This window comes from Aptenodytes patagonicus, chromosome 3 (assembly GCF_965638725.1).
Source record: "Aptenodytes patagonicus chromosome 3, bAptPat1.pri.cur, whole genome shotgun sequence".
Taxonomy (NCBI): Eukaryota; Metazoa; Chordata; class Aves; order Sphenisciformes; family Spheniscidae; genus Aptenodytes; species Aptenodytes patagonicus.
The window spans coordinates 4495780-4513237 of NC_134951.1; the positions used below are offsets into that span (position 1 = coordinate 4495780).

The 17458-nt window shown below is 54.6% G+C and overlaps 2 protein-coding genes across 2 annotated transcripts; one reads left to right on the plus strand and one right to left on the minus strand.

Annotated features, from left to right (window-relative positions):
* Positions 1-3279: 3279 nt before the first annotated feature.
* On the minus strand, positions 3280-3838 carry DEFB1 (defensin beta 1). Its single transcript, XM_076335407.1, has 2 exons — positions 3769-3838; positions 3280-3404 (listed from the first exon to the last, which is right to left on the minus strand). Exons 1-2 carry the CDS (start codon positions 3836-3838, stop codon positions 3280-3282), a joined length of 195 nt encoding a protein of 64 aa, XP_076191522.1.
* Positions 3839-6847: 3009 nt separating this feature from the next.
* On the plus strand, positions 6848-14122 carry XKR5 (XK related 5). Its single transcript, XM_076332594.1, has 7 exons — positions 6848-6905; positions 7531-7714; positions 7823-8004; positions 8752-8961; positions 9088-9257; positions 9676-9787; positions 11590-14122. The coding sequence occupies exons 1-7, from the start codon at positions 6848-6850 to the stop codon at positions 12675-12677; spliced, it is 2004 nt and encodes a 667-aa protein (XP_076188709.1). The 3' UTR covers positions 12678-14122.
* The last annotated feature ends 3336 nt before the right edge of the window (positions 14123-17458 follow it).

Here is a 17458-nt window from a genome sequence, read left to right on the forward strand (position 1 = left end):
AATATTTTACTGAGGTTTCTAGCACAGCCTTCTTAACATCTTTCAGGCCACCTGCAGGCTTCTTGCTCCTCTGGACTGCTCCTTTTGGTGCTTTTCTTTCTTCCTTTTTGCTTTTTTGAGATTAAGTATTCACATGTAGAATGTATTTGGTCCCACAACATGGTTAAGCCTAACTGTACTGTGGTCACTTTTACAGAGCACCTCTCTCACAAACAACTTTTGAATTAGGTCCTTTGCACCACTCACGACCAAATCCAGGAAGGCGACTCTTCTTGTGGGTGCCAGGACTAGTTATTCTAAGAATCACCCTTTTACTGCAACAAAAATTTGATCTCTGCATCTCCTAACATCATCCACAGTCACCCCTCGCAACCGCTCTGCTGCATCACCTCAAGGAAGGGAATGATCTGCAAAAGATGTGACCCGCTATCTGGGTCCCTCAGGGAGGGACTATTGCTTAAACCCTCCTCTAAGGTACTGAGAAATACTTGCAGCTAGGCTGCGTAGCAAAACACGGGTTGAAACAGGTGCACACAGGTGGCTCAACACGTGAGGGCCAGCTGGGTCCATGCGATATCACCCGTAGGCAAAGCCAAGACTCCCTTTGCCTTCGCTACCTCGTCTCCTGCCCACGGGAGCAGTGCTATTCGAGGCATGCCGTTGTGCAGGTGGTTTCGATGCTCCTCATTGTTCCTGTCCACTGGATGAGTAAAGCATGGGCCGTCCAGCTCCCCAGTCTTGTTGGGCTTGACTGAGCCTCAGATTGTGAACGCCCTTCAAACAACGAAGGCGTTTCCAGCTCAGTATAGCCCTGACTCTTACATTATCCATCTTTCCCATAGAGTGAATCTTCCCGAGTTCTGTGAAGAAGAGATTTTTCCATGCCTGCCCCACGATAGCCATGACATCTGGCTGTTCAGATTTCTGGGAAGTGGTGGCCAGCAATCATGCTCTACACCAAAGGATCAACTGTCCCCAGTTGTTGGTCACAATCAAGAATGATTTTGCATGCTATTTTGTTAATGACGCCTGCATTTATTTTCAAAGGGGATAAACAGTTTAGGATGTTAGAGCACAGCTCCCAAGATCTTTCTCCTCCTCCTGGCTGTGGGTGACCAGGAGGCAATGACCTTGCTGACACTTCCCCCTTCTGCGCCCCAGTTTCTTCAACGTGAGTAGCAATTCCTGCATACTCTGTAAAGCACTTGATTTCCTAATTGCAACAATTATACAATCACTGAGGAGTCTCACTTTGTTATTCCTGAAAGCCAGCTCCGTGACAGAGTCACTGCAACTTTTTGGCATACCACCGAATGTCTGCTTTTTGCTATTATTATTTCTTATTCCTGAACTAAAAGGGTTAAAATTAATCCCGGGTGGAAGAGCTTAATTACAACAGCAGGTACCTTCTGTTTGCTTGGCTACCTCCTACGGGTGATGCAAGCCTCAGTTCACGAGTACAAAGGACTTTCAAATCACTAGATGGAGGGAGTGATTAAGGTTCCAGTAGCACCTTCGGCCTTGGAGAGCTTATTATTAATGATTTTTTTCTTTGGCGGTGGCAACGTGCTCTGCAATAATGTCGGCTGCAGTGCATTTGCAGGACTGGGTGTGCCTGGAGAAGCTGCTACACCAAAAGCAGCACAGATGGCTGATGAGATTTTTTAAGCCATCTTCCCGGGCTGAACAAATCTGAGCTCCCTGACTGTGGAGTTAATCAAACCTCCTCTTGACTTGGGCTCGGGTAGGAGATGACCCAGAAAACCTTTCCCAGGTTTTGGAGATGCCTGCCGATGAGATGTGGCTGGATATAAGATCCACAGGACCTGGGCCTCACACCTCAGAAACCGGAGGGATCAAATCACTCCTCACCGATGAATTGTTTAAAGCGCTTTGTGTTATCACTCATGCTTTATTAGATATTTACACAACTCAAATAGTTTGTGAACCACAGCCTCTTTGGACACAGCGAATATGTGTTAGAGGAGGGAAAAAGAGCACAGGTCGCTTCAATACTGGAAGGCTGAGATATTTTGCAGAGCCGGCAAGAGGGCAGCAGAACATCCCTGAAGAATTCAGTTTCCAGCCCTTGCTGTATCACGATAGAGGCCAAATGAGAGTTGACCAGACCTCCCCTCCAGAACAGGGTCTGAATCAGCCAGACGTCCTCTGAGAAGCTGGACAGATGACCGAGCCAGGACAGCATCTTCTGAGGATACAGGATGGGAAAGGTGGAAGATAAAAGACCTTCTCTTGAGATGATTATAAGGGGATATGGGAAATAGTCTTATGGAAGAGAAAAGGGGTCCTACAGGGAAGATGGGAAAATGAGGGTTATATTTCACATTTACCCATCTGTTCAGGAAAGACAGCCGTCCTGCATGGAGAAGGTGGGCAAGTTAACAGACGCTAACCAAGGTATTTCTAAATACTACATTGGCAGGAGCAACTCAGTGCCCCAGGGGAGAGAGAAGGTCTGGCCAGAGGAGCTGGGACCTCACCATGCAGGACCTGGCTGGTGAGGATGAAGGCAGAGAGACAAATCACAGGCAAGCGACAAGGTGGGAGAGACGTGGGGAGAGAAAGCAGTGGTGTCCCTGCCGTGCACCCCTTTGGCGTGTGGTGGGTGGAAAGGGCAATGCAGAAGTCCAAGAGCTGGAAGAAGGTCCCAGGGGGCTGCACTGTCAGATCTGAGCCTTGCCTAGCACCAGCCCTCAACATCTCCCCCCTCCACGGGCTCAGCCAAGGTGAAGCAGCAGGGCCGTGACAGGGAGAGCCTTCCCAATTAAACTTCTGCAGTGGTTGGAAATCAGCCTTGTGCTCTCCCCTTGGGACACCAGGGTGGCAACCGAGGCCATCAGGGCTCCATGGGTGGCTGCCACAGGAAAGCATACGGGATGGGTGAGGTCTGCTGTGGTATCTCAGCATCACACGGGACACATCACGAGGAGGAACTCTGCCTGATTCCCACCACAAACCACCCTTGGCAGGGAGAGGAGAAGACCTGCCCAGTTTCAGGCTACGAGTCCAACCCTGCCTTGGTGACAGTGCAGGGACAGGGTCCAGTGCATGAGGAGGTGCCACACAGTGATTTCCCAGGTGTGGATACACGGATGAAGAGCAGACACGTGGCCACATGCAAAAGTAACTTCCACCAGCTCTAAGGAAAGACAGCACCAAAACCAACACATACCCATGTAAAGAAGGACAAACTACGCTACTGCTGCCATTGCTACTGATGCTACTGACGCTGCCAGCCCCTGCATGGGCTGCGGAGGGTCACCATAAGGGCCTGCAGCACTTTGCCAGTCCATTGTAGCAGGTACCGGTGGCTCTCTTAAACAAGGGACACAGCAGGAATGAACACTCGCCCTTGGTCTTCCGACACATCGCAGTGTCTGACACTGTAATTAAGAAAAAGAGCCGGTAAGCATCTTTCTTTGGATTTGCACGCGTGAAGAAATCCTGCCCCCATGTTCCCAACAGCTCGGTCTGCAGATAGCACAAGCGGCATCTCGGGGAGATCATCAACCTGCTGTTGAGTTTTGCTGCGATGTCTGAAAGCGTTCACGAGTTCTGCAGAGTGTGATGCTCTCTCCCTTAGCACTGAAATGCCTAACTGGAGTTGGCATACTCAGTGCTAGGCAGGAAGGTTCAACACCCAAGTGTCACATCAGCTGCGCACGTATCACGAGTTTGTTCCTCGTTTACAGAATCGCTCCCTGTTCCCCAAACACAAAAACGCACGTTGGTTGTAGTTACACTTACCTGCAGCGGCCTGGAACACCATGAGAAGAAGCAGCAGCAGGAGGAATATCTTCGTGACTTTGGTTGACATGGTGGAGTGTCACCACAAAGCTGCTGAGACCAAGAGACGCTGCGAGAGGAAGGAATGAACCTGTATTTATAAGGCTTTCATGAATGCGATCTGCAGGGATTTAGCAATGGTATTTGGATCCAAATAATATATTTAGAGGATGCACGTTGTAACCTCTAATTACAAACTCTTGTGTGGATAGATACCACAACATGTCCCCACCCCAAAAGGAATGATCCTCTTCACACACCTGCTGGCTCCCACGTCCTGATCCAAAGCACCATCTCCTCCACGAATAGCGCAGACAGGCAGATATTTCAGCAACCATTTACCCAGAGCAATGACCACACGCACAAGGCCCAGCTCACTTCAAGGTATGTGCATGCTCAAATCTCCATCTTTGCCTCCAGAAATTCAGATTTTACACAGAAAGGAATATTTGTTCCCATTTTAGGCCCGAAAAAAGATTGCCCAAAGCCACATAGAGACTGAATCCAGAATCAGTCCCACCAAGATGTTATACCTCTCTGTGTGCAGCTCCAGCAGCACAACTAAGAGGTCTCTGCAACTCCTCGTGTTCCCACTTCAAGGGGGGGGTTAAAATATGAGAAGGTGCAGCAGAGAGTCCCAAAAAATCACTTGAAGGTTGGAGAAACAGCTTTGCATGGAGCAGCTGGAGGACCTTCATTTGCTAAGCTCGCTGAATAAAATATGGAGAGGTGACTTTCACCATCCTCTGGATGTAGCTTCGCTGGAGACCTGAGGGGTGTTTTTAGCACGAGAGGCTCCTGGGCACGGAAAGCCAGCAGAGAAAAGCGCAGCCAAACCGCTGGCTGGACGGCAGCCAGAGCAACTGGGAGTTGGCAAACTGGGGAGGGTGGCTAGCTCTGGGAATATCTTCTGGAAGGCTTTCTGGCTTTCTCCTTCTCCGGTTAGCATTGTTTCAGGGTGAAAATGGCACGTCTCGTGTGGCATGGGAATTTATTCCTGGCTTGGAACAAAGCCTTTGGGCAGGAGGAGGGACCGATTTTGTCATCAGTCACTTTGAGACTGAGAAAAGACAGTTGAGGCGCCTCAGGGTGGCTCCTTTCTGGGAATGATGACAATGGAGGGCAGGGGGCATGAGGCGATGAGGTTCACACGTCTTCTGTGGGTGACAAGAAGGGTCACGCCACATTGCACCTGCAGGAACCCTTGCAACTTTCTCACTGCTGGATTTGCAAGCGAAGACGGTTCTTCAACAGCCCACCCTCAGCTTTGGAAGAGGCTTTGGTGCCCATTAGAGGCTTAGTTATGCTTTGCCTGCAGAAAGTTGGGTTTTCTAGGAATGGGCCATTTGGCAGCCCATTTGTTGCGCTATAAACTGTGGAGGACAAGGCTCGGAGACAACCAAGACTGAGCTTCACTTGGCTCCAGAGCCCTCTTTACAGCCCTAGCTTTATTAAAATGCTTTGCTGGAGCTGGGCCCAACAGCTCAACGTTGTTAGTTAGTGAAACGCTGCTGAATACGGACATGGCAGTGGGACAAGAGGAAAAGTAGGCTATCCCTTCCACCCACGACTTTTTTAACCCGCCGGTCACCAGATCCAAACGCTGGAGTTGAGGCTGCAAAGATGCAAAGTTCTTACATGCTTGGTAAAAACCAGCGCTGGAGACCAAGGAGAGACCCCGGTGGTGCTCGCTCGAGGAGGGACAATCAGGCAGTGACCTCCTGAGCAGTTTGGCTCCCCGGCCAGCAGCACATCCACGGCCCTGAGCACACACAGGATATTTAGTTCATCGCTCACATGCAAATATCGAAGAGGGGAGTTACAGAGCATGGCAGGGACAGGCATAACGTACTGGGGACCTGTAGAGAACCCTGCAAACTGAGCTTTCGTATTTCAAAAAGTCCCCGCTCCGGGACTCAGCTGAATGGGTGAGAAATTTTCCTCCTGTTAAGCAACAGAGTCGAGGCTTAGTTCTCCCAGGGTTGCAAAGAAACTCGCTAAAATTCCAAAAAACAACAGTAACTGTGTGAAAGCCCCCAAACACACGTACATCCCGACAGCCCAGCTGACGTACAAACCTTTGGGAGCTTCCTGCGTGGTTTTGCAAAAGCAGTGACAAAACCTTAGATGATATTTGGACTTAATTGTAACAGCCCGTCGTGGCCTTTCCTGAGGATTTGTTTTCTGGAAAGCATGTGCTTCTCAGGGGATGGAGCCTGCAGGGCTGGAGATGGGGAAAAAAAGCAGGTAGGACATGTCTCTGCACGCACAAGGGCACCTGCAACCACCAACGGTTGGGAGCACGTTTCACAAGGGTTTCATTTCTTGGGTGGGGAGAAAAAAAACCAACTGAATTAATTTGTGGCTCCCAGCACATCGTGTCCCGGCTGCCACCTAGTGCTCGTCCCTGCGGGGGATGCACACCCTCGGGCATCGCACAAGGGGACCTCGGGATGGGCTTGTGCCAGCGCACAAGAACCTGGGGGACATCGGGACGGGCTTGTGCCAGCGCAGAAGAACCTGGGGGACATCGGGACGGGCTTGTGCGACCGCAGAAGAACCTGGGGGACCTTGGGACGGGCTTGTGCGAGCGCAGAAGAACCTGGGGGACCTCGGGACGGGATTGCATGAGTGCACAAGAACCTGGGGGACATCGGGATGGGCTTGTGCCAGCGCACAAGAACCTGGGAACTCGGGGTGAGACTTGTGCAAGTAGGCAACAGCTTGGGGGAACGCTGGGACGGGCTTCTGCAAGGGGACAATAATCCCAGGGGGGTCGGGCTGCTGCGACCACCGCCGCCCTCCGCCGCCGCAGGGGCCCGAGGAGCCCGCGTGACGCAAGCAACGTGACGTAACGTCGCCCGGCGGGAGAGAAGCGCGGCGGCGGGGCGGGGGGAGGCACTTGGGGAGGTGCCCGGTGGGGCCGGGCCGGGGAGGGACCGGCGCCGGCGCCTCCTTCCTCGTCCTCCTCCTCCCCCTTCTCCTCCCCCCCCCCCCCCTCCTGCGCCGTGGTGCAGCCGTCGCGGAAGGGGCGCGCAGGATGCGCGGGGCGTTCCCGGGTCTCTGCTTGGCGCTGCTGGCGGCGGAGCGCGTAGCGCGTGAGTGAGCGCGCAAGGATGCGCGGGGGGGGGGGGGGGAGGGGGAGGGGAGGGGAGGGGGGGCCGAGGGCTGCGCGGGGCTGCGCACACGCGGAGGGGGGGGTGCAGCGCGGGGGCAGCTGGCAGCCGCCCCTCTGCAGCCGCCCCGGTGTCCTGGGTCACCCCCGGCCCCGGGGTGGGGGAGGTGGGGGGGGGCGGCCGCCCCTGCGCCCCCGCGGAGGGGAAGGTGCGCGGTTCTGCCGCCGGGACTGATGGAGGGCAGCGCCCCGGGCGCGGGCTTTCTGCATGCCTGCAGACCCCAGCCATTTTCTTTTTTTTTATTTGAAAAAATCATATTTTTTTAAAAATTATTTTAATTTTTTTTCCATTTATTTGGAGCATGAGCCCTTGTCCGAGCGCTTTTTATCAGAGCCCTTCTTTGGGCCGGGCCCCTCGGTGGCGATGGCTGTGCCACAGCTGACAAGCCACCGGGAGCCGGCAGCTGGAGATAAGACGGGGACAAGGGCTGCAAAACCCCCTCGGCGGCTGGGAGTTGAATTTGGAGCGGGTTGTGGGTAGCACCTTTCAGTTGCTGGGTGTGCACGGCTGTGGCATCCCTCAGCGGCGCATCTCTGCCGTTCTCCAGGGCTCTGTGCCATCATCCACTACCTTGTCCGCGGGCAACTGGGCTGGTTCGGGCTGACCGTGGCCTGCGTGGTGCCCGGCTACGTGGCTCAGCTCCTCGGCATCCTCTGGTTCAGGGCGGACGGCCGCCCGCCCGGCTGCTGGCTCCTGGTGCTCCACGTCCTGCAGCTGGGCCTCTGGAAGCGGTGAGAGATGCTCCCCATGGTCCATCCAGCCCCCCCCCCCCCCAACCCGGGTGCAGTCCCAAACCTGCCAAAACCAGGGTGGACATCCCGCCGTGGTGACTCTTGCAGGTACTGGGATGTTTTGCGGACGGCGGCAAAGGCGGGCGGCAGTGCCTGTGCCGGGGAGGTGCTGATGCAGCACGGGGATGTATGTGTGCTGCGGCTCCTGGAAGCCCTGCTGCAGACCCTGCCTCACCTGCTGCTGCAGGCCTACGTCGTCGTGGCAGTTGACCCAGCGGGATTCGTCCCCGGTGAGCGGGGAGTTCCCAGGAGGACGCTTCGAGTCGCAGAGGGGTGATGCATTTGGGTGGGGGACGCGTGTGCCCACCTGGCAGGGCGCAGGGCAGGCTCTGGATGGAGGAGCATGCTGCAAAGGGGCTGGAAAGCCCCAACGCAAAGCAGCGGGGACAAATGTGGCTTAAAGGTCTGCTGTGGTTGAACACAGAGGAGTCTCTGAGCTATCCACGGCTTTTGCTGGCCGGTACGGTCATTCCTTGCGGCGTATAGGGGATCCCCACGGCAGACATTGCCTTGGTTGGGTTTGAACCCAACACGTGTTCCTATTGATGGTCCAGCTCTAATCGCGGTGCAGTGCTGAGCATTTAGGGTTTGGGGGCTGCTTCATAGAAAAGGTGAACTTTCAGCTGTGTCTTGCAAAGGGAGAAGCTGGAGCGTGGAGTCACGGCGAGCGCAAGGTCACGCTCAAGTCAGTGTCAGTCTCTGGTCCGACCGCAGCGACCGGAGATGGACCTGCCCCGCCGCTTCAGAGCTCTGCCTGTGGCAGAAAGCGGTCAGAGGATTTAAGCAGGCAGATGCCGAGCATGCAAAGGAGACCAGATTCAGCAGGAATTCGTTGAAATACTCCAATTGGCAGGACAGCGGGGTACCTGGCTTGTATCGGGGTGCCGTGCTACCGACAGCTCCTTAACATTGAGATATGGTCCTACAATGCAGTTGGGCATCCTTCGGAGCGCCTGACTGCCCCTGTCCCCGTGCAGGTGTCAGCGCGGGGCTGTCCCTGCTGTCCCTCGCCTGGGCTTTGGTCTCCTACAGCCACTTCGCCTGCCTGCTGAAACCCGGTCACCTCTGCCCGCCGGCCGCGGCCATCCTCTGCCTGCTGCTCTGGAGGACGGGGATGCTGGGGACCAGGGTCCTGGCCCTGGTGTTCTTTGCCAGGCTGTATTCCTTTTGGGTTTTTGCGGTGGCAGGTAAGACCTGTGATCATCTTCCCCACGTCCCGTCCTGCTGTCAGCCACAGGGATGCTCCCGGTACTGGCGCGCTTTGCAGCCTCCCCCAGGAACGGCTTTGCCCTTTCAGTCCCTTCCCCTTGCAGGTGTCCACTGGTTGCTCATGTCCTTCTGGCTGGTGGCCCAGCAGACGGACATCGTGGCCCAGCCCTGCCGCTGGAGACTGTTCAATTGCCTGGTGGGAGCCGTGTACATCTTCTGCTACATTAATGTCCGGCCCGGTCCCTCCAAGCAGAGGGTGGCCGTGTTTTATGCAGTAAGTACCCAGGATATTCGGTAGTCCACACGGACGCAGCTGCTGGGGAGAAGCAATAGCTTCAGACTCTCCTTCCTCATCTCTCACATCACCACTTGATAAAAATCCAGCATCTCCCATGTCCTGCAAAGCCACGTGGTCACCAAGGAGGATGCACCTTCTGCACTGACCTTGTTTTCTTAGCAGCAGCCATACAATGTCTTAGTAACACCAGAGCAGCTGTGCTGCTCTGCAGTTATTTTTCATGGTAAAAAAAGGTCGAGACCTTGCAGAAAGTTCAGTTTAGCAACCCTTATGCTTTAAGTTAGGTGCAAAATAAATCAGCAAAATCCAGAAACTGGGTGTTTTCTGTCATCGGAAGCAGGTCTAAAGCCGTCAGAAGGGTAAAAGTGACAACTCTCTTCCCTCTGCTCTGCAGATAATGCTGATGGAAAACACCCTCCTGCTGCTGCTGGCCACCGGGTTCCTGCAGGCAGAGCTGAGGAACAGCCTGTGCGTGACCGGGGCCGTCATGTCAGGGTCTGTAATAGGTAAGATCTGCTGGTTTTTAGAGCCTGGATTGCATGTTTTGAGAGTAAATGAGCATCATCAGTTATTTCAGTTGCATCAGACTATTTGCTTTATTTCTTCCAGCTTAAGCATCTGAATGTATTTGGTAATACGTAAATGCACCTTGAGTTTCATTTCTTCATCAAAGCCCATCCCTGAAGAGGGAGGCTTGCAGAAATGATCGAGATGTCACCAGATGGCTCAGGTACCGCTGCCAAATACAATATATGCAGTTTTGAAGCGCATCTGTTCGTGCTTTCTGTGATCTTGGTGCTGGGTGATCAGTGCAGGCAGCGGTAGAACACAGGGGATCACTGCAAGGAAGCGTTTTCATTTGAGCGCATACTGATGATTTATGAAGGTGGCTTGTGATGGATCAGCCATCACTGGGTATGTTTTGGAAATAGGCTGGTGTGGGACCGTGCAGAACTACTGCAGCTTTCTCCCACCGTGTTGTCTTTCAAAGACCAGCGCTGCTTCTGTAAATGGCAAAGCTTTTAGTGTTCCTGGGGAGGATTTTTTGGTATGTGATGGAGAAGGTACTTGCCCATAAAGCAGGCAGCAGCCGTGGCCAGCTGGTGCATTTAATTCCCTAAAGCTTTAATGCACAACTCAGCTGAAGGAGGGGAGAGGTTGTATGATGCTTGCAAACAACCCATCGGCACTGGGCAAGGAGGGGAGTTGCTGTTTGCTGGGTGAGGTCCCCACCGGGCTCGTGTTTTCCCAGTGGGATGGAGGCAGAGGGAAGCTGTAACGCCCGCATGCTGGGCTTCGTGCACCTCCCCAGACCGGCTGCACGCAGATCAACCGTGTTCAAGAAAGGGCATGTTTGGGCTAGAAAAGGAGCGATTCCTCTGGCCTTGAATGAGTTTAGGATAGAATCATAGAATCATAGAATCATTGAGGTTGGAAAAGACCTCTAAGATCATCGAGTCCAACCGACAACCCAACACCACCATGACCACTAAACCATGTCCATAAGCGCCTCATCTACTCGTCTTTTAAATACTTCCAGGGATGGGGACTCCACCACTTCCCTGGGCAGCCTGGTCCAATCTTTAACCACTCTTTCAGTAAAGACATTTTTCCTCACGTCCAATCTAAACCTCCCCTGGCGCAACTTGAGGCCATTTCCTCTCGTCCCATCGCTTGTTCCTTGGGAGAAGAGACCGACCCCCACCTCGCTACAACCTCCTGTCAGGTGGTTGTAGAGAGCGATGAGGTCTCCCTTCAGCCTCCTTTTCTCCAGGCTGAACAACCCCAGTTCCCTCAGCCGCTCCTCATCAGACTTGTTCTCCAGACCCCTCACCAGCCTCGTTGCCCTTCTCTGGACACGCTCCAGCACCTCAACATCTTTCTTGTAGTGAGGGGCCCAAGTAGGAAGGTGTCTTAAAAACCTGCTGGTGTCTCATTTAATGGCTAGAGGACGGGGATGTTGTGAGATGGGAAGGATTCCTGCGTCACACACCTCCTCCCTGCCCTGTGCCCTGTCTGCTGGTGCTCAGCGGCTGCCTCGCTGTGCACCGATCAGTCTGCAAATCAATCCAGATTCAATTCAGTCTTGAGAGTGTGCTCAGCACTCCCTTTCCCGAAAGCTGCTGGAGTGGGATTCTTGCATCCCTAAAAATGCTTGAAAGACGTGCTGCTCGGACACCTGATGCCCAGCAGCATCTCTGCAAAGGGCCTTTAGATCTGGAGGTGGCGGCGAGGTCTGGTCTGTCCTCCACAGCTCACCAAAACGCTGCTGGGACTCGCCCCTTGACACCTTTCTGCTCTTTTTCAGGTGCCGCAGCTCTGGTGCTTTATTACAGCCTGCTCCATCCCAAGTCCACAGAGATCTGGCAGGGCTTCCTGGAGACAACCTGCAGTGCCGCAGCTGCCGGTGACGACGAGGTTGCTGGAGATGGCTCCCAAGCAGGGCAGAGTTTGGGAATTTCGGGAGACGGAGCATCCTTGGCAGGGGAAGGGACCACGGCAGATCCCAAAAATGGGAACAGCTCATCGCTCCTGCAATTCAGAGGGTGTTTGGAGGACAGCTGGACGAACCATCACCACTGGCTGCTGGTGAAGCTGGCCTTGAAGACAGGAGATATGTCCACGATCAACGCAGCTTTTGGGGATGGTGGCGTGGGAGAGGTTTACCCTGGAGGATGGATGACAGGGAAACCCGCCGGTGTTGAGCCTGGGGCAAACCTTTCCCTCCCCAAGCGGGAAGTCGGTCCTCGGGGTGTTGAATCTGGTCTGACTGATGAGAAGTTGCTGGCGGCGGGGAATGGAGGAGGCAGCAAACCCAGCGCCGGCGCTGCGAGAACGGGACGGGAGGACGGAGCAGGGCAGGAGCCTGGTTTTCACCCGGCCGTATCCTTTCCCAGCAGCTTCTCCCCGGATCCAGCCGAGGGCTCCTCTATGTATTTCAGCGCAAGCGCGGGAGGCGTCGCCCCGCCCGGCACGGGGACAGCCACAGCTACGTGCATGGCCCTGGTGCAAAGGGACAGCGAAGCCCAGCCTCCTCCGGGCTGCCTGGGAGGAGGAGGAGGAGGGGATTTATCCCTTGAGATGGCGAGCATCAGCCCAATCCTGGGCGGCTGTGCCCGCAAGCATCTGCAGAGCAGCTCTTCCATCGGCGGCACAGGCGGCTGTGGGGTGGCGGGTCACCCCAAAGAGGGCTCGGACCCCGTGGGGCCGGAGGGTGCCCTCACAGGGTGGCATCGCCTTTGGGACACCCACCCTTGCGGCACACAGGGGACTGTCGTGAGGAGCAAGCTGAGGCCACCATGCTTCACCTCCACCCCCAAGGCTGACCCTAGGTGCCCACAGCGAGGACTGGGGGAGCTGGGAGAGGGGACAGACCTGTCTGGGTTGCTGGAGTGACCCTGTAAATTGCTGCAGCGTCACCTTGGGTCAGCATTGGGGTGACTGCCTCGTCGATAGGGTACGCCGGGAGGTGGTGGGATGTTAATGCTGGCCATGAAGACTGTCCCCATGGTGCCCCTGCCACCGGGGAGATGTGGTCCTCCATCGCTAGGACATCACCTTCCCTCCCAGTGCATCTTCTAGTTGCAGTTTTGGAGAGCTTCAAAGGTCTTAAAAACCCTTAAAAGTCCAGGCTTAGGTATTTATTAAACTTATTTATGTAACAGTCCTGCTAGGCAGCTGGAGCATCCTGCTTTCGATGTATTTGTGATGATGTCTTGAAGCGTGTCCTTTAACAAGTGCCTATACAAGCTGCTGGCCTGTCCCAGCGTCGAGATGTGGCTGCTGTCTCCAGGGGCTGCAGTGCTGGCCAAAGCAGGAGTCTTCTCAGGACAAATAAGTGCCTATAAACCAGAAAAAAACTGAGTTTTACTCTCTGATGCCCTTCCGTCTGGGCAGAATAAGCCCTAAAGTAAGGCTCAGCGATGCTTGATTTATTTTTCCCCCACCAGGATCATCTTGAGAGCTTTACCAACTCCGTTTGCTGGGGCCACACAGGAGCCCAGACCTTCCTCATACTGCAAACCACAACCTCAGGACCCGAATTACAGACAAAAGCACGTCCTGCTTGCTTGCTTACTGTCCCGCTTCCTCAAGTGACCTTTTCTGCCCAGCCTCTTCCTTGCCCCCTTCCACCTAGCTGCAGATAATCCAGATCTGGCTGGATGCTCCCTCCTAAATTTAGCCTCAAACCAAATCTCAAAACAGATCTACATACTCCTGCCACCGTAAAATCCCCATTGCAGGCAGGGTTTATTTATATCGGGAACTAAAAGCCTCAACGCCGTGGTCTCAGAAATAGCTAATGCTTCCCGCTGGCTGGGCACGGGTTTGTGCCCAGGACATGGCTTGACATGTTGATTGAGGTCTGGTCAGCTGGGTTCACCAGCGAGCTTGTGGGTGCCAGCTGGTGCACATCTGGCCACGTCCTCCAGCTGTTGTCCCGCTGCGGGCAGGACTCCGGTGGTGCCACAGGACAGGAAAGGCAGCAGGAAGGACAGGCATGCGATGAATTATTAAAAAAAGCTTCCGCGTAGCATTCACTGCTCAGGATTGACCCAGCCAGACGTTTCTCCGAGCTGATCTGGGCACTGAAAACCCAGTTGGTGCCGGTTTCGGAGTGAAGCCGCTTTCCAACGTGGTGAAAGCTCCACGTCTCCGTTCGGACCCCAGCACCGCCGTGCTGTGGCTGTGCTCTGCAGGGAGGAAGCAGTTGCAGCGTCTTTTCAGAGTCCTCCTCGCTACGTGCACCGCACAGAAGGCAGCAGAGCTGCTGTGGCATTATGGAAATTTTTATCTGGTTTGTTTTTCTAACTTTGGTAATATATAATGATGCTTTAAAAAACAAAGCGGCCTTTGCTGCGTCTGTGTCTCGTGTCGGGGGTGCACAAAAGCGTGGAGAGGTCCTCCCTGGACCTTGCTGTAGGGGATGTTGGACCTTGATCTCCTGCTGCTTTGCAAGCGAACCGCTGTGCAGCTTCCTGGCTGGAGGTGACCTCGCCTCCTCCCCTCTCCTTTGCAACTCCATTTTCCTGTTTTCTTAGATTTTCTACCCGTTCCAGTTCTACCCGCCCCCAGTCAAGCTGTTTGTTTAATCGAGCGGGGTTTTTTCCCTTTCTCCAGCTGGAGGGTGTGCAAAGATAGGACACAGATACGAACGGGCACGGGACTCCGCATCTCCTTTCTCTCTTCCCCACACTTTTCTCCTGCAGCCCCAGGATGAGTTGCCTGCCGGGGTTTTGAAGGAGGGTCTGCATCCAGCATCTTTCTAGCTGGGGCCACCTCAGTCCGCGGGACCTGGGCACTTCGATGTGGCGTGCAGATAGCAGTGGGTTGGGTGAGTTTGGTTGCTGCGGGCAAGTAGCAGCTCGGGAGGAGCGGAGATGGCAAGCTGGGACGTTGGCAGCCCTTTGGGGTGGGGATACAGAGCTTTACTGGCCAAATTTCTGTGCCAGGCAGCGGATGCTGGGAGGAAGGATTGGTTACGTCTTCCCTGTCCCATTCCCTCTTGCCAGAGTGGGAACCCGGCTTCACTGGGGGGGTGGCTGGTGGCAGCTGCCCCTGTCCCCCACCCCTCTGACCCAGAGCAAGGTGAGTGATGCTGAACCGGGCAGCGGTGCCTGCTCACCCCATCCCCAAACCAGGACCAAACTAGGTCTAGGACAAGAAAGTCCTTTCCCTCCCTGAGCAGGATCATTCTCTTCCTAACCCAGAGCCTTCCCTTTAGGTTGGAGGGGTCCCGTGAAAGGGGCTGTGTCCTATATAACTTGGACCGAGAGATCTGATTTTAGGAACCTTGAGAAGAAACACTAACATGACAAGAATCATTGAAACTATATGCTAAATTAAGACTGGTAATATTTGGGGTCTATTTTGAGCATTTGCTGCAGATAGTAAGAGCATCCAACCCTAACATCTGAGGTCCGGTGGGTTGGAAAACAAGCCACCAACCCAAGGATCACAGTTCACGGCGTTGTGCTTGGTGGGAATCTCTCCTTGGATGCTCTTACTCAAGCCACAGCAGCCACCTTGGCTCTACACCCTACGGTTGCAATCCTACGCTCCGTAATCCTTTGCATTGACTCCAAAAAGCAAATGCTTAGTAGGTCAAGTGATGACTATCCAAATTATGGGCTGCCCTCCAACCTGTGCTGGTTATCACAAGGCAAGATCAGGCAGGAACAGCAAATGCATCGAGTGTTTGCTGTTCTGTCCTGGTCCAGGGCCTTGAGACACGGAAGGATTTACACCATCCTTGTTGCAGTTGTGAGCGATTAAGTGTATTTCACCCGATAAATAGAGGGTTGCTGCTGTTAACAGCAGGCCGCGGGCTTTGTGCTAACTAAACTTGGGCTTACCAGGGACTGTCTTTGAACAGCCATGGGTCTGTTTTAGCTGCAACTGCAAAAAATGATAAGGGTCATGAAATGGTTGGGAGGGCTGTATCCTACAGCTTAATGCTAGCTCTGTTGGTGGCACGGGCTAACTGTAGATGGTAAAGGTCCAACAGCACTGAGCAGCCGTCGTGAAACTATCCCATGGACCAGTCAGAAAAGAAAATATGGCCAAACAGACAATTTGAAGAAAGCAGAGAAACACTTCTGGGCACAGGAGACAGGCGCACCCAAGGACTTCCATTTCTCAGAGCACACCCACGGTGCACAGAGGGCCTGGAGGTGCACCATGAGCTGACACCTCTGACCCCGGAGGAGGTGGTTGTGGAAATCCCAGATGGATCGAGGAGTGGCCAAGAGAGGGGGGACTCTGGGGACAGCACCGGAGGGGCATGATGGCTGGGGTACGGATGGGGGTTTAGGTGTGGGGGCCGTGTTCCCATGGCTTTGCTCCCTGATGATAGGAGATGGTCACTGGTGAGATCCCGCCGTGCTCCCCCTCACCTTCTCCTTGGGAGCAAAGCAAAATCAGGTGAAATAATGTGGATTATCTGTCCTTAAAGACTTCCAGCCTGCGTGAGAGCCCTGTTGCACCCAGGATCCAAGTTCTGCGTGCTGTGTACAATCCCACTGCTGAACCACAGGTCTCCACCTATAGAAATGACATATTTAGTTAAATCTAAAGCCCTGTTTGGAGTAGGAGGACTGTCCAGCTGCAAATCACAGCTCCAGACACCCCTCCCCACCCTTCCCAACTCTGCGGGAGGGAGGAACTCAAGATGCCCCCCTGACCTGGTGGTGCACATCCAGATTTTTCCCCAACGCTGCCAGACCGAAGAAGTCACGCTGGGGAGGTGGTTTTCCCCATAGCTCCTGGTTCCTCAGCCACCAGAGGGAGATGCTGCTCAAGGCCACAAAAGCAGACGCCTTGTTCCAGACGCTGCGCGCCCATCCAGCGCCCGGGTTATGGGAGGCGAGGGATGCGCAGGACTGCTGCTGCTGTGGCATCGCAGATGGGAGCCGGTGGGAGCGAAACGGGGAGCTCGGGGATACTGGAGGTGGCCGATGCGGTGCACAGCGAGTGCCTGGAGGAACGTGGCCATGGTTGCAGGAGGCTTCTTCCACCTCCCCAGGCATCACCAGGCCGTGGGGAAAGTTTGGGAGCCCCTGCCAGCGTCTCGCCGAGGTAGTATTCAGGGACGGGAAGGGTGATATCCATCTGCAAATATCCCATGGTGACTTCAGGTCGAAAGGTGCGTGTGCAAGGGGAGCTTCCACCAACCGCGTTGGACGTGGCGTGGGAACCTGCTGGTTTGGTAAAACCAGCTCCAGCTGTCACCACTGCGGTGCTGAGTCCCGATATTCGGCGGTGTGCCCATGGAGCAGTGCACGTGCGCCTGGGCGGGTGACGTGGTCACTCCCCGCTCTGGCCTGCCTTCACAGCAACCCACAGAGCGCAGAGGTCCCACAAAGGCCAGGTCCTTGCTCTCCATGGAGCAACATGGTCCTGGGACAATCCAAACCCAGGGCACGAAGCTGCACGAGAAACTGCAGCTGGGGAAAAGCGTGGCAGAGGGGTGGCGAACCAACTGCTCAGGGGAACCGGCTGATGTTTCCTCCCTGTGTCCCAAATGCTTGAGGACACCCAACCAGACCCTCTGCTACTTCAGCATTTCCCATGAAGCTCTTTCCAGATGAGGTACGTTATCCTGAGCTAGAGCTTACGAGCTGCCCAGCCTTGGGGGATGCTCATCACCAACGTTTGGGCTTCAGCCACCCGCAGAA

What these genes read in the sequence shown, in the direction of transcription:
- XKR5 (XM_076332594.1), top strand. Translation starts at nt 6,848, where the DNA reads ATGCGCGGGGCGTTCCCGGGTCTCTGCTTGGCGCTGCTGGCGGCGGAG. An exon ending in CAGCTGGGCCTCTGGAAGCG is followed by an intron (nt 7,715 to 7,822) that starts GTGAGAGATGCT and finishes TGACTCTTGCAG; the next exon opens with GTACTGGGATGTTTTGCGGA. An exon ending in CCCAGCGGGATTCGTCCCCG is followed by an intron (nt 8,005 to 8,751) that starts GTGAGCGGGGAG and finishes GTCCCCGTGCAG; the next exon opens with GTGTCAGCGCGGGGCTGTCC.
- DEFB1 (XM_076335407.1), bottom strand. Translation starts at nt 3,838, where the DNA reads ATGTCAACCAAAGTCACGAAGATATTCCTCCTGCTGCTGCTTCTTCTC. An exon ending in GGTGTTCCAGGCCGCTGCAG is followed by an intron (nt 3,405 to 3,768) that starts GTAAGTGTAACT and finishes TCTTAATTACAG; the next exon opens with TGTCAGACACTGCGATGTGT.